General features: G+C 40.0%; 1 protein-coding gene across 1 annotated transcript in view; it reads right to left on the reverse strand.

Annotated features, from left to right (window-relative positions):
• Nucleotides 1-16,386, reverse strand: part of HEATR5A (HEAT repeat containing 5A) — an 86,171-nt gene that overhangs the window by 13,076 nt on the left and 56,709 nt on the right. The window contains exons 27-30 of the mRNA XM_075192616.1: nt 15,669-15,845; nt 11,443-11,626; nt 10,418-10,666; nt 589-716 (exon numbers count right to left, since the gene is read on the reverse strand). Coding sequence (XP_075048717.1) covers nt 589-716; nt 10,418-10,666; nt 11,443-11,626; nt 15,669-15,845 — 738 coding nt within the window. The remainder of the gene's footprint in view (nt 1-588; nt 717-10,417; nt 10,667-11,442; nt 11,627-15,668; nt 15,846-16,386) is intronic.

Raw genomic sequence — 16,386 nt, forward strand, 5'->3', positions numbered from 1 at the left:
TGCCAAACTTTTCCTGCTCCATCATTGTGTCAATTTGCTGGTCAGATTTCCTATCAGGATTCCCAATAAGGCGCATAAGTGCAGGGCAGCATATAAAATTACTATTTCTTATAGGACCTGCTTTCTCACAGCAACAACCTACAAACTTTGGGATACCGTTCATAATTTGAAGAACATTGTACAATACCTTCACCACATTCTGGGCAATACAACACCAGACATTAGTAGAACAACTCTGCAAGGTCACCACGTCAGTCTTGGCTCATACCATTATTGTATACTCCAAGATGGTATGAGCCAAAATCCATGCAATGACGTTTGCAAAATGTTGGATTTAGCTGTAAACTTCTGGGGTGTGGTTGATTAGAGTTCCCTTCAATCTGCTTTGGAACACCAATCCCACTTGGGACTGTTTTGGAATACTCCCAAGGTGCTGTGGCATCCTCCTTCCCTTCGCCCCCGTTCAACAAGCAAGAAAAATAATTTTCTTGTTGAGCTCATTGAGGAATACAGTACTATTGTGTCAATAAACTAAGCAAGAAAATGTGAGATGTTAATACACAACATGATTAAAACAATAGTATTTACCTGATTGGCCCCTATCTGAGTCCAGGGCCACGCACCTCGAAAAAGAGCCCTCATGGCTCTCAGACAGGCTGTTATTCTCTCCATAGGAGCATCCACAGGGAGACAACAGAGAAATTCCACACAGATTCCTACCGAGAGCACCCAGCGTACAGAGGAAGAGTTAAGAAAAAAATTTAATTGGTGGAACATTAAAAATCAAATATCACCATTAAAACCCTGTCCAAAAATATTACTGATCTGACATTCCTATGATTCCACAGAGTTTAAAAAAAAACAACAAAAAAAACCAAATGCTAGCTACCATTAATTAGGCATGTTATATCAATCAAGAAAGGCAACAAAGCAAAATAATTTACACCTTCCAGAAACTGCAGGTGTTTCGCTAACAGTTTTTCACCAACCTGAATAGCCACTATGCTGCAATTGTGAGCTGTATTGTTGTATATAAAGAAAACATCAAGTAACACTCACAGATATACTACAGCTTAAAAATAAAATCATATTGAAGATATATGATAGAGAATGGTGATACAGTGATGGTGAAACAGTGATATTTTATCCATGCACCCCAGACTTGTCCAGTCTGAAAGTTTCAAAATATGTCTTTGAAAATGAAATGGGATAGCACAGCCCGGATAGATATTATTTATATCTATATACATACATACACATACATACAGATCAGCCGCAACTTTAAAATCACCTGACTACCTCTTTCCAAGGTAAACAACGCCACAAACTGCAATGCACTGTGTGTTCTGAAACCTTTCTCTCATAGAGAGAGTTCTGTCACACTAGTAAAGTAGTTTTGACTGTATATACTCTGTTATCATTATATATTGTTTATTATTTTGTTGCAGGTCTATCATCTAAACCACTGCACTTAGATGTGCCACCTACCAGTATAATAAATCAATTAAATTACAAAAAAGAAGTGAAAAAGAAGAAATACTGGATTATCTGATGGTGCACAATACAGTCAGACAAATACAATTATCATATTTCCATATAAACTTGTATACTTATGAATAAAATATACCTCTTATTAACATATCATTATTTGAATCATGTTGCTAAATTAAAACCAGCGAAATTTGTGAATAGGGAATAAAGTGATTTAAAATTGCTGTGTGTGACTTATTACTTCTCAATATATAATACAAAAGAAATTGGAGATATATTAACTTAATGCTATGTTGCTATATGTAATTCTCTTACATCTAAGAGTTATACTTATTGTTAAGCCTGTAAATAATAGGTAAACAACTCACTACCTCGACAATTTCTATAATCAAAAATGATCTATGCTTCGTCTCCAAAAAAAATAAAAAAATTCATTGGGCTACTTGCTCAGATAATCTCCTCTTAGATTCGCAAGTCTGACTACTCGTTATTCATTTTATGATAATAGGAACATTATTTAAGATAGAGAAATTCTAGTATGCTTATTCACAACCTGCCCAATCCCAAATTAAGACTTATTTAGGCAGTCAGCAATTCACTCTCTGCCACGTTAGAATTTAAGAGGAGATTATCTGTAGCCCAATGGATTTTTGTTTTTTGGAGACAATGCATAGATGCAATATATTTCGCTGGTTTTAATATAGCAACATATTTCTTTTAATCATATGTTAATAAAAGGTATATTTTAATCATAATTATACAAGTTTATATGGAAATATGATAATTATATTTGTCTGACTGTATTGTGCACCATCAGATAATTCAGTATTTTTTCTTTTCACTTCTTTTTTTTGTTATTACCTTTCCCTCATAGCCAGCATTAACTTTTTCAGCAATTTGTGGTACAGTAGCACTTCTGTGGGATTGGACCAGATAGGCTAGCTTTCGCTCCCGATGTGCATCAATGAGCCTTGGGCACCCATGACCCTATCATATGCCGGTTTACTGGTTGTCCTTCCTTGGACCATTTTTGGTAGATACTAACAACTGCATACAAAGAACACCCCCCACAAGACCTGCCTTTTTGGAAATGCTCTGAGCCTTACGTCTACTAACCACAATTTGACCCTTGCAAAAACTGTTCAGATCCTTACGCTTGTCCATTTGCTTCCAAGGAACCGACTACTCACTTGCTGCCTAATATATCCCATCCCTTGAAAGGTGCCATTGTAAACAGATAATCAATGTTATGCACTGCATCTGTCAGTGTATTTAATGTCATGACTAATCGGTGTGTATATATATATATGTGTGTGTATATATATATATATATATATATATATATATATATATATATATATATATATATACATATACATATATACACACACACACACACACACACACACACACACACACAAGTTAACCCATACATGATACTCATGCATTCTAGTCAAATCAAGCTACTTAAGGTCTTAAAAAGGGTCTCGTCATGCATTTGGGCCTAGCCCAGGCCTCCTCAGGGGAAGAGCGTTACTTCCCGACGCAAGCGCCCTTTTTTAACGTGGTTTTGTCCACATGTCACCACCTCATCATTTTTCTCCATCACCTCATCCTTCATCGCGCTACTTAAGGTGTTAAAAACTCCCCACTGTCACCCCCGGCAACCACCAACCACTCCCAACTGTCACTTCTCCTTCAAGAAATATATAGGTCAGTGTATAACTCTGCCCAGCAGGTGGCGCTGCAGCTTGGTTTTTTTTTTCCCACACATGCCACTAGGCATTTATATAGTAGATACGGATATATACATTATATACACATACATACAGGGCACAAAAGCATAAAACAATTTTTATGACACTATTGCAGAGCCAGGCCACCACAGCGAGTCTAATAACATCAGTACTCAATGTAAAATTAGAGATAAGTGTACAGTGACAGAAAACAATGGCCTAAATAAAGTCAGTACTCAATATTAATTAAAGCCGATAGTACAGTGACAGAGCGGAGTGGCAATTGAGTACACAACCATATAACAATTCTGAAGAGAGCACACACAGGCACTAAGAACAGACAGGCTATAGAAGTCTATAATGAATTTGACAGAGGCAAAACATCTCCAAAGTGCAAAGCAAGAGAAGAGCTTTTTGTGCTCTTTGGAGCATGTACAGTAAATGAAGCATATGGCCAATGACCATATATGTAAATCCTGATCCATGCAATCTGCACATCAAATGCAATGAGGTAGACGACATTCAACAGATCGTCTTTTACACTGGAGTTTGGATAGCCAGCTCAAGTTCGTAAATTGCCAGCTACCTGAAATAGGCCTTCACCAACGCATAGTCCAGATATGGCACAACCATGACCCCCTGGTGATGCCCAAGGGTATGAAGACCCATGGACAACAGGAAAGCACCAAAATTGAAAGTGTATACCCTGGAAGGCAAACCCGAGGAACCAATCATGGTCGTCACAGATAGGAATATACTCCCTGATGTCCAGGGATCACAGAAATTCAGTTTACCCCATCGACTGAATTAACTACCCCAGAATATTTTGAATCCGCACGAAGGGAGGAACCAGAAATAGTTTGAAGTAGAACCCCAGACCACTCTGCTACCCTGGAACCAGACAAATGACCACTGCATCTAAGAGGATCTGAATGGTACTCTGGAAGACTGAATTGCATTCAGGGCCATGCGCCAAAATTTAGTCCAGGGGGTGGGTGGGGGGCTCAGCAGCCTAAAAGGTACATTTTTTTTTTTTTTTTTTGAAAAGATGTTTTATTGAGTTTTACAAAACAGACAAAAAGGGAAACAGCCAATACAGGTGAAAGAAAGCTGCAACGAAGTTTCCACGAAATATAAACAGTATATTGTTAATGATATGAAGAAGCAAAAATAGATTTAAGGAGGAAAGAAGGGAGGGGAAAGAGAGAGGAAAGAATAGGGGTGAGAGGGACAGGGGGAATCACTAGCCAAAGCGAGGAAAAGAAAAGTGAGGAGAAGGTGGAGAACCATGACACGGTTTAGGATTGATAGTAGGGGCTTAAGGGCCTTAAAATGCGAGAGGGGAGGAGGCTCCGTGGTGCTCAGTCCAAGGACTCCAGACCTTGTTAAATTGGACGGGGGTGTGGCGGAGAATGCTAGTCATATACTCCATATGGTAAACCTGCCATGTGCGGTTACTAACCGATGGCAGAGAGGGAGGGCTCGGATTTTTCCAAAATAGAGCAATTTGGCATCTAGCAGCACTAAGTATATGTGTGATGAGTTTCTGAGTTGATTTTGATATCTTGGGAATAGAGCGCAGGAGTAAGGAATACGACAGAGATGGGGGAAGGGAGATCTGAGTGATATCAGAAATTAACCGATGGACCGACTTCCAGAAAGGAAGTAGTTTTGGACAATGCCACCATATGTGAGACAGGGTACCTTCCCGACCGCATTGGCGCCAGCATAGCGATGAGGAGTCTGGGTATATCATATGAAGACGGTGAGGGACCAGATACCAGTGGTAAAAAATCTTGCGACTGTTTTCGCTAATCTTGATGCAAATAGAGGTCTTAGAGAGAGTCAGACGAATCTTAACCCATTCCCCGGGAGAGAGCGACTCCCCCATGTCCTCCTCCCACTTGAGCTCATGAGAATCTTTAGGGGGGCAATTATATTTTACCATGAGGCGGTAGAATGTGGAAATCAGGCCCTGAGAAGAGGAGCGAAGATTACAAAAAGAGACCAAGGGAGAAGTTAGATGTATATCAGCGACTGTACGTCGGATAGCGTTATAGAAGTGCCGAAGTTGTAGGTATTGAAAGAAGCAGGACGAAGGGATACGAAATCGCGTTTGAATATCAGTAAAAGATGGAAAGATTGGCAATGGCCTGATGTCGGAGAGGAAGTTGATGCCACAACCCGTCCAGTGAGAAAATTTAATAGGGCGGAGTCCAGGGGGAAAGGCGGGGTTGTTCCAGAGAGGCGTCATGCGCCATGAGTTGGGAGCTAAATTATATGAGGAGACTGTGTGAGTCCAAGAGGCCAGTGAGAATGCTAATGGAGGGGGGAGAAAAAAGGTACATTTTAAATGAAAAATAAAATGCAAGTAGCCCAGTGACCCAGCCCAAGGTAGTCCACAATGGGACCAGCCCAAAGATTGATTCCAAATTGTCTTTAGCTTCATACCTTTGTACCGGACATTAATCCTACTCCTCCTCATCCAAGAGCAGGTCCACCACTATCTCCAAAATACACTCAAAGGATCTAACAGGGGGGTGGAGGTGGGGGAGTGTGAGGAAGGTTATGCTTTTACACATAATAGGGCTGTAGGCCCTCATCACCCTGGACAAACCAACAGACCTGGCCAATTTAAATGTAATAGGGTTTACTCCTACATTCCCAGAGGATATGAAGTCAGGAGAGACGGGCCACTCACACAGCTAAGCATAATTTTTGAAAATGGAAAATAGCCATCGGCCGTATGAATGCTGGTAAAATGAATATTCTTCCTAGACCGCTGTACTTCTATTCCAATCCCTGTCCATCCATGTTCCCCCCTATGTTTTTAAGGTGCTCCAATTTCATATCTCTAAATTCATTTGGTCAGGTAAGAATCCCCAGGTTAGGATTAAAGTTCTTCAGAGGTCCTCACAGGATGGGGGACGGAAGATTCCTGATTTCGGACCGAAGATACTGCCTCTCCGCCCAACTTGCTCAATGTGTCCTGTGGTATGGTTCAAGAAATTCTAGAGTTTGGTCTAAAATTGAGGCTGAGGGTTTGGGATTACTGTCGCCTTCCACCCTCCTACGGCTCCCCAGAGCTCGTCCCCCCTAAACGCTCCTTTTCTCAAAAGTATGGGCTATCGCCTCACCCATCTCCTGTGATCCCATTATTTATTTCCCCAGATTTCTCCCCAGGAATAAACCATAACGCATTTTTACCATGGTACTCGCGGGAAGTCAGATACCTCGACCACCTATCTTCTTCTTTGACTTTCCCTCAATTTTCTGAAATTCAATCTCGCTTCCTTATCCCCTTTAAAACAGTTCTATCAATATCTCCAGCTATGCTACTTTCATTCTGTCAAAGTTTATCTTTCCTCCTGCCCTCCTACTACTTTAAATCTCTCTGCTTACATCACTCCTCTACGAAGGGTCTCACCACAAACTTGCTCCCTCAACTTTAGACCTCCGAGATCCCCATGAATTAGCTTGGGAATGTGACCTTGGCGAAACTTTGTTAAATGAAGAATGGTCTGAGATTCACGAGAACGCTGCCTCCAGTTCTATCTGTGTCAGAATAAAAGAGAATGTTTACAACATTTTTTTTTTGTGCCTACACGACTCCACAATATCCTCCCCGATTCCTCTGATCATTGCTGGCGGGGCTGCTCTCAGGGGGGACTCTTTTCTTCATATTTGGTGGGTGTGCCCAAAATCGGACACATTTTTGGTCTGACATTAAACTTTTGATTCAAGCAATTTGTCAGGTGGACAAACCCCTGGTGCCTAAATTCTTTCTTCTCCCTCTTGGGGTCCCCTCAGCAACCCGGCATCAGAATAAGTTGGTTAGACACATTCTCTCGGCAGCCAAATGCCTAATTGCAGTGGACTGGCGGCAGCAGGCTCCCCTTTCTCTCCAGACCATAATTAATAGAGTCTGGCAGACGCAACGATTGGAACATATGACCAGTATCATTCGCAATTCTTCAAGGACTTTTGCCAAGGTCTGTGACCCGTGGATCTCCTTTTTGCAGGCTAACTTGCCATTCTCATAACCTCTCACTGCCAATTGTCCCTCCTATTTCTCTCTTTTACCTCTGTGGTTTTTCCTCTCACCTTTTGCTCCTTTTTTATATGAAAATTGACACTTTTCAGTCCCCCCCCCTCATCCTTTTAATCCGTCCCCCTTTTTCTCTTTCCCTTTTTTACTCCATAATATAAACTCTTGGTCACTCTATTTATCTATAGCCCTATGCCGACATCAGTTGTCTACTGATGCTACGCTGGTTGTCATCACTATATGTCTAGTCATTTAGCTTGACTAGTTGTGTTCCGATTGTCAGTTGTAACATATTGCTCTGTTGACCTTGCAAAAATAAAACTTCACGAAAAAAAAAAGAAAATGGAAAAATAACCAGCCAGAAAATGTAGGGATGTCTATTATCTGGCAGTACAATAATAGAAAGCATTTAAAGAACTGGACCCCCAAAAAACCTACCACCCACGTATCAAACAAGAAGCAGTGCAAAGTAAGAAAACATGTACTTCCTTTTAGCATAGCTTGAGGCTGAGCTGAATGGGAGTCAAAATCTTGGAAAATACTAGCCACTGCTGTTCTAATAGAAAACCACTGTGGTACATTGCATTTCCTAATTCCCAACCGCCCTTTCACTATTAGCGATCTCAGGTGTCTATAACACGTGTGTTAGGTGGGGTGATTAGATACCATTCAGCACCCGGAGTGAAGGATTTCCGCGGTAGGAGCGGGCAGATGGAGAAGAAATCCCCCAACAGACTACAGGGGAGAGTTGCTGCTGTTCCTCAATCTGGCCAAGGAGATGCCAACAGAAAATATAAATTGAGACTGAAAAATTAAGCACAACGCTCACACACTGGTAATACTTAAATAAAAAAAAGCTGTATATGTTTTACACATTTCTATAGACAGTCCCATAACCTAAAGAATGATTCTACGAAATTTTAAATTCTTGGAAACAACTGTATGTGACAGCATTGACCAACTGAAACCTATCATATCAGTTACATCATTTAGGGGGTTGGGAGCAATCCTTAACTCACATAACAGTTTATCCAGCACAGCTATTGTTTACCGTGGATTCCTGAAAGCCATTACTCTCTTCTAATTCTCCTAGATCTCTCTGCTGCATCTGACACTGTTGACCACTCTCTCCTCATACAAACGCTACAATCCCTAGGTCTTGAAGGCCCTGTCCTATACTGGTTCTCATCCTACCTATCTAATCGCTCTTTCAGTGTTAATTTCTCTGGATCCACCTCTGCTCCGCTTCCTTTATCAGTTGGAGTACCGCAAGGCTCAGTCCTAGGTCCTCTACTATTGTCTATCTACACTTCTCTTGGAAAACTAATAAGCTCCTTTGGATTTCAGTATCATCTCTATGCGGATGATACACAAATCTATCTATCTATTCTCTCCTGATCTTTCACCATCTGTGTTGTCTTGCGTTACTGACTGTCTTTCTGCCATTTCATCTTGGATGTCTTCTCGCCAACTCAAACTCAATCTTTCAAAAACTGAATTAATAATATTCACACCAAAAAACAGAAGCTTCCTGCATGACATTTCTATTTCTGTTGATAACATGACCATAAATACCACCACGCAAACTCGCCGCCTAGGTGTTATCCTTGACTCACAACCATCATTTATTCCCCACATCAACTCCATATCTAAATCATGTTACATACATCTAAAAGAACATTTCCAGAATACGCACATATCTCACACAAGACACCGCAAAAACCTTAATTCATGCACTCATCTCCCGCATCGACTATTGCAATTCCCTCCTTACTGATCTTCCCAAAGTCAGACTTGAACCCCTACAATCTAATATGCACGCAGCGGCTAGATTGATTTGCCTTGCAAAACGTTCTTCCTCTGCTGAGCCACTGTCAGTCTCTAAATGTAAACCAATGGGTTGTCTGTATTTCAACAAATCCAATATAAAATTCTACTACTAACATACATTTCCTCACTTGTCTCAAAATATCTCCCTACTCGACACCTCCGTTCTGCACAAGATCTGTCTCTCTCTTCCACTCTTATCACATCCTCCCATTCTCGGTTACAGGACTTTTTTTGGGCTGCACGCACTTTGTGGAATTCCCTCCCTCACACAGTAACACTTTCCTCTAGTCTCCAAACCTTCAAGCGTTCTCTGAAAACCCACCTCTTCAGACAAGCTTATAGTATTCCTCTAGCAAGCCTCTTAATCTCCCCTATTACCACCCTTTACACAGCTAACACAAGACAACAACCCTCTGACCAACATTGGTACACACACAGCCCACTCAGTACTTTTACCTTTGCGTTCCAGCTGGTACAGTGTGCAATATGATGTAGCACATGTCCTTGTGTTACAAACTCCCATTGTCCCATAGATTGTAAGCTTGCGAGCAGGGTTCTCTTACCTCTCTGTCTGTATGTATTACCCAGTGTTGTTTTATTAATGTTTGTTCCCAATTGTAAAGCGCTACGGAATTTGCTGTCGCTATATAAATAAATGATCATAATGATGATACCTGCATTACACCTGCCACTTTGGCCTTCAGCCACTGAGGTACATCCTCTGAACTCATCATCATTATTTCTGTACCTGTGATTGTCTACCTCTGCATACCTCCTTCATATATCTACCCTGCAATAAAGAGTTCCTTCACCTCTTCTGTTTTGCAAACCCGACGTGCTCAGTTGATACAATTTTACTCTATTTCTATTCCCTATGTTTAAGAAGTATATTTTAATTCCTGCAACAGTAAATTCCACATCTTGACTAAAGGCATAATTCTCTGCAGGATGGATATTTTAAGTAATCATAATTTATTGATACTATGGTATAGTCTTATTATGGAATGAGCATTTGATCTATTGATTTGTTAGCCGAAAATAAAATATGCAAAATATGTTTGCTGCAAAATTATTTTCTTATAGCCTAAATATACTATTAATTGAGATATTTAGGGACAACTGGAATACATTGATCACTGATTTTGTTACAATTTCTTAAGGATTCTTCTTTTTTTATTACACTTAACTACAACTAATATAAACAATTAGGGGAGTACATTAACGCATTTTTGAGTGTGATGTACAAAGGATATATTGGTACTATACATTACAAATGAATTGATTATGAAATAAATATATGTTAGCCATATACCGAGTATTAGATGAAACCTCTCGGAGTTCAGATCTTCAGGTGATTTGGCATGTGGCCGTGTGCTGCACTCCTGCCCCATAGTCGTTGGGGTGACAGGGCGGGAGAGCCGGCTGCCGGCCTCATCCTGATCTGAAAGTAGGAAACCAGAGCTGCTAAGCCACAGGGAAGTAGCGTGAAGAATGGGAGCCCAGGAGCCAAGATAGTGTGGCCTGGCAGCATCGCTGGTCTCTGCAGTATAAAATGCTCCGCCTGAAATATATTGATAGAGATTAAATCAGGATTTAGAAGATTAGAGAACAGTTGAAAGATGGTAAACGTTAATCAGAGAATCAATATTAAAAGTGTCTTGGTTGAGATAGAAGCCGTGCCAAAATGTATTTAAATTAGGTGTACCGGTATAAGTGTTATGCTTCTTTATCAATATCTTACAGATAAGACTATATTATAGATTAAAAATTGCAATTTGATTTTAGAAAGCCTAATTTCCATGTACTAAACACACATGCATATACTTGTAACATCTGTTCAGAATCAGGACAAAAATCACTTGTCTCAGTCATCATTTGAATCACCAGAGACTGAACCACAAACTCTGTGTCTGGATGAAGGGAGACAAAAGCTGAATAAGTATCAGTAATTAACATTAAGGAAGTTGGACACACATCAGTTGTTTTCTGTAAGATACGCATTTCCGTACTACGTACACATACGTACATATGTAGAGTATTGCATAGTAGGAGGCGCATCTCATGTAGATACAACGATACACGATAATGATGACTATTTGGAGCACAACATAGCCACTTCTGATTGGCTGAGTACTGACCCTTCCAGATGATAGTACAGACATTATTGTCGTGGCTATATTATATGAAGTTGCAACTTCTTAATTGATAGCTGCAGGTTCTAATATAACTTAATTGATATTTCCACTTAGACTACTGCAGCAACTGAAACAAGGGATGCTCTCAATTAGGCTATGTAACTACTGTCCTATTCCACATTTTGATGCTAGCAAGACTTACCCTGTGGAGGGAGTTGATGGCTGCACTCTGCAGGAAGTGTAAGCAGTGCGTAATCTTGCAGAGCTGACAACCATAACTTGCTTAGAGTTGAAATGTCAGTTTGCACCAAGGAAATGAGACTGTCCTCAGAGTTCTCACAAGCCACTGCTTCAGGTGCTTTCCTCTCCATCACTGCAATATTGATCTGTTAAAAGGTCATACTGTATTTGTAAGCATACAACAATAAAAGGGATGAGTAAATAAATGTTAATCTATTCAGAACTCAATGAAGAGAATTTGTGTAGATGACTCTATTTCATGACAGATGTCCTTTGAAAAGATGATCTTTTGCTTACTGTTAAAATCCCTTTCTCAGATGTGTTTAGGGGGGAAACATACAATGAGCTAAACTCCACCCACTAGAAGGCAAGTGCTTACTAAACATAGTTTTTCCTAGTTCCTATAACCCTCTTCAACCTCAGCTTATCCCCAGTTTACTAATAGCTAAACAAGGTCAGAATTATAAGAACTAGTTGTGCAAAGCCAAGTTAAACATTCAAGGTTTTGAGGAAGAACAGGAAGTGAAAAATACTCTTCTTGATGAGCGGTGTCACGAAACGAGTTTAATATCCCCTTAACCAGCCTGTCCTTCATTTCTCACAAAATGTGGAGCAAGTACTTTTATAGCCCTGTTAATGTTTCTCAGCATAACAGAGTGCAAATGCATTGTCTAATTACATGTGGATAAGAGGATATTATAGCCATACCTATATAGGATACTTTTTCACTATATGTTACCCATTGTAAAAATGTATATTGTTTATTGTATATGGTTGATATTGCAATAATGATGTTATACATTGTTCTTAAATTGAAGCCAGGTGGGTTATAGGTAAGGATCAGGCGGGGTCCAAAATACAGGTGAGGGGGCTGTAGCTGCATTCCTAGATCTGAAGGTGGGAAGGCCAATTAGTATCCATTGTCTCCCACAGAACTAACCCAGACATTTTGGCATGGACACAGTAGGCGAGCCAATGTGGGAGGACAGCACATCTCCACTCTCCCTCCAACCCCCTGGTCCAGCACTCACAAATGTTCAAGGAGGAGAGAGAGACAGGGGTTATCCTGGGGAAGGGAAAACACAGTGAAAACTTGACCCTGGATATAAGGAGATTCCTGGAAGCTACAGGGCTGGCTGGTGTTGAGTTTCTGTTCTCTACCAGCAGTCCTAGGAATGATTGCTGTCCTGTGTCTTGGAAAACTGCCTGCTGCTACATCTGCAGCTCAGAGAAATCCATAGGTCTTAGATTCTGCAAGTCAGGACAGCCAGGTGACTGTAACTTCTTAAGCTAGTGAGGTAAGGCATTTATTTACTTGTTGTATATAATATTCTAGCGATTACTTTTGCTATAGTAAATGTATTTCTGTACTTTTTAACTGCATTTGCCTAAGTGACTATAGGAACCCTAGGCATAGTAAGGCACCCCTTGGTGACCAACTAGTGTGAAGTGGGTAAAATTGGGCAGGTAAAGCCGGTATCTTCCCAAACAGTAAAAAGATTCCGATGGTGGGGTATCCCAAAACTCTCAGAAAGTAAGGGAATGGAACGAGAGAGGAAAACGAGTGATTGCTACTTGCAATGCCTTCTTAATACAGGAGGAATCAGCAGAGGAAGTCACAATAATATGATAGAATCAGTAAAACATATTGGTAGAGAATTACGTTACAGAAGCCACATCATGCACCCCCCAGGAAGGACGTGCTGCCAGAATCAAAAGCACAATCATAACAGTGGCTAAGGGCCACAAATATACAATATAGAGCCTATGAATTGCAGTCCTGATACAGTGGAAGGTGAAACAGGAGAAGCTACAGTTCCTTCTTCGAACCATTCAGGAGAAGCATATATAAAGGCAATAATAATAATATATATAATGGCTTAATACTCTACCACTTCTTAAGTATGCCATCTGCATTGTGACGATGAGGAAAAAGGGTAGGCAGGATGAGCCCTTGGTTGACATGTGAAAATCGTAAACACCTTTGGCAGAAAGAAGCTATTATGTGTTATCCTACTTTCTCCTGTTTAAAAATTACAAAGGGAGAATTTCAAGCAGGGCAGCCAATTTCGACACCTGGCATGCAAATCCTATAGCTAAAAAGCTGAACAGGAACAATGCACAAGGGCTCAAAGGGCAGTCTCTACAACACTAAATTGAATTCCCATGGATCAAATGGGTACCAAAAGATGGCACATTTCTTGTGAGAATACTTACAAAATAATGATAACTGTTAATTGGAGGTGGGAAGATAACACCTCTGCAGATCCGATCATATCTCCATACACACGGTACCATAGCACTTGCATAGCTTGTGACAATCCCTGGATGAAGAAGCATTCTGGGCCTTCAAAATCGTCCTGATGGTGGACACTGCAAGGCCCTTTTTTATAAGCAGCATGGCTTCAACAACCAAGTCTACAAGCAAAATCCTTCAGGTTGTGGGTTGAAAAAGGTGCCCTGCAACAATACATTTGTGTCGGTGGAATTTGTTCTGGACTAGCAATTAAGAGATTTATCAGGTCCACGTGCCAGGTCCATAAAGGCCAGTCCAGCATAATTAGATGAACTTGTATTTCTTCAGGCTCTCTTGGGATGGGAAGTGGAATGCAAAATTAAACTCCTAAAACCAAACAGATCACTTGATGGTTCAGCTATAAAGTTTATTTCAGGCAGGCTGACTGAAAACTTCTTGGTGGACTTCATAACATTGGTGAAGACCCGAGTACCCAATTATGGAAGAAATAGAAAATCCTAGGAGTTAGAAATGGAAAAAGCTTTGAAAAAAAACCTCTACCCTTATAGCCAACTTCAAGTGCAAGAGAACATTCTGAGAGAAGGCTGCAAGAGTGCTCATACGGATTACTTTTCCAGCAGTCCAAGTGAACCAACTTAAGTCCTACCTGGCTCATTTTTATTCAGTGTCGAACTGGATGATGTCACTAAACTATGTTCAGACATGTACCACACTGTTGTTTGGGTAAATCCAGCCACAAATGCTGAAAGAAGAGCAGCCACCTATTGGTTGAGGTGCCAAAGTAATCAGGATTACTTCCCTGGCTTTGACAGCAAATATAACTGCAAGACGGTCCAGGAGACAGAGATAATGAAAATAAATGTGAGGGAAAGACCTGAGAACTCCTAATAAATGGTGTGCTCAATATTTGCTTTCATTTAATTTAATATTTACATAAGAGCATAGACTCTGTGAAGGTACTTAGAACTATAGAGAAACAGAGTCTACAGAAGATTATAGGGAGGAGGACAAGTTTTTTTCTATTAAGTGCTAAAGGGTAGAGTTTATCCCAATGCCTGTGTCCCTTACTGCTGATGAAGAAACTAAATTTACTCTCATTAATTAGCTGGATGCAAGCTAGTGTCATAGGTATAAAGCCTTAAGAGGCAATCAGCAGTTTCCTATACAACATTTTACGCAGGAAGTGTCCTCATGGAACAAACTTTGGAAAGATGCTGAAACTTTTACGTTTAAACCAGCATACTTTCTAAAATAACTTTCAGCAGTCACACTAGAATTGTTCCTCACAGTGGTACTGCACACCTTGTATTTCTGAACATGTCCCATAGTCAGCTTTCACTCATATACATCACAACACATTCCAATATAAATAAAAATACAAAAAACAACAAAGAATCTGCAAGCAAAATGAACAACTAATACTTCCCTGTCTTGCTCTCTATCTGGTATACATGGCTTGAAATTAGGGAAACTTCCAAATTACAACTATTTGTCTAAACTTTCAATGTGATGACTTATGTTACCACTCTCCCACTCCAAAAAGGTGATGAAAAAATGTATGTTTTAGGAATATCTTAAATTATTCAAAAAGAGCACACCTTATATCACAGCTTATCTTGAAGCTTTTTTTTGCTGACTTTAATAGACCTGTAAAACTTGAAGCCTTCCACTTAATGAACTCCCCACTACTCAACCCTCACACCCCATGCCTCTTTTCAGAAACATACTTCAGTGTGTCAGGTGTCTCGACTAAAATTTTCTTAGCAACCAACAAAAATAGAAATAAGTCAAAAAAAATAATTATTTTACACAATTCCAACACTATCGCTCATGTACCTGTAAATACTAACTGTAAAATTGTAATGTTCTTACATAGATTCAATGTGTACTTTGACAGGTACAAGTGTTGGGACTGTGTTGGCTTTAGTTACCTCTGCCCAGGCCTTAAGTACAGCCAGGGTCTCCATGGTAGTAGTACTCTCACTATATACACTTGAAGTCTCTTTTGTCATCTGCACTCTGCTCAGAGAAGACAGAAGTAGCTGCTGAACTCTGTGAAGGTCTGAGGGGTCCTTTACAACTTCACTAGCAAGCCATGCACTGGCCACCTGTATGAGAGATAAACATCACTGTAACTTTGTATACCTTTAGATGCTGAGAAATTAGAATATAAGAGTCATTTAATAAGGTGAATTGAGCCTTTAAGATTGCTTCAAATATAATGTAGAAGTCTTAAGAAAAATAATGAGTACGTGGCAATGTTCAAGGTGATGTGTGAAACATGTTTAAAAGTAGATAAGAGAAACACTGGTAAGAAATAGTTTATTTTAGAGAACATTGTAACTCGTAGTGTTTTAAAATTTACTTTGCAAGGCTAAAATCATAATGACAGATTTATAGCCCCAATTATTTTAGACATATGATCATCATCAGTTATTAATATAGCGCTACTAATTCTGCAGTGCTATACAGAGAACTCACTCACATCAGTCCCTGCCCCATTGGAGCTTACAGTCTAAATTCCCTAACATACACACAAAGACAGACATAGAGAGAAAGACTAGGGTCAATTTGATAGATGTCAGGTGTTATATCGTTTTGCATGCTAGAAAAAGTTTGAGTGCTATAAGAAAGTGTAATCTTGATTGT

The sequence above is a fragment of the Mixophyes fleayi genome, chromosome 12 (genome assembly GCF_038048845.1).
Source record: "Mixophyes fleayi isolate aMixFle1 chromosome 12, aMixFle1.hap1, whole genome shotgun sequence".
Taxonomy (NCBI): domain Eukaryota; kingdom Metazoa; phylum Chordata; class Amphibia; order Anura; family Limnodynastidae; genus Mixophyes; species Mixophyes fleayi.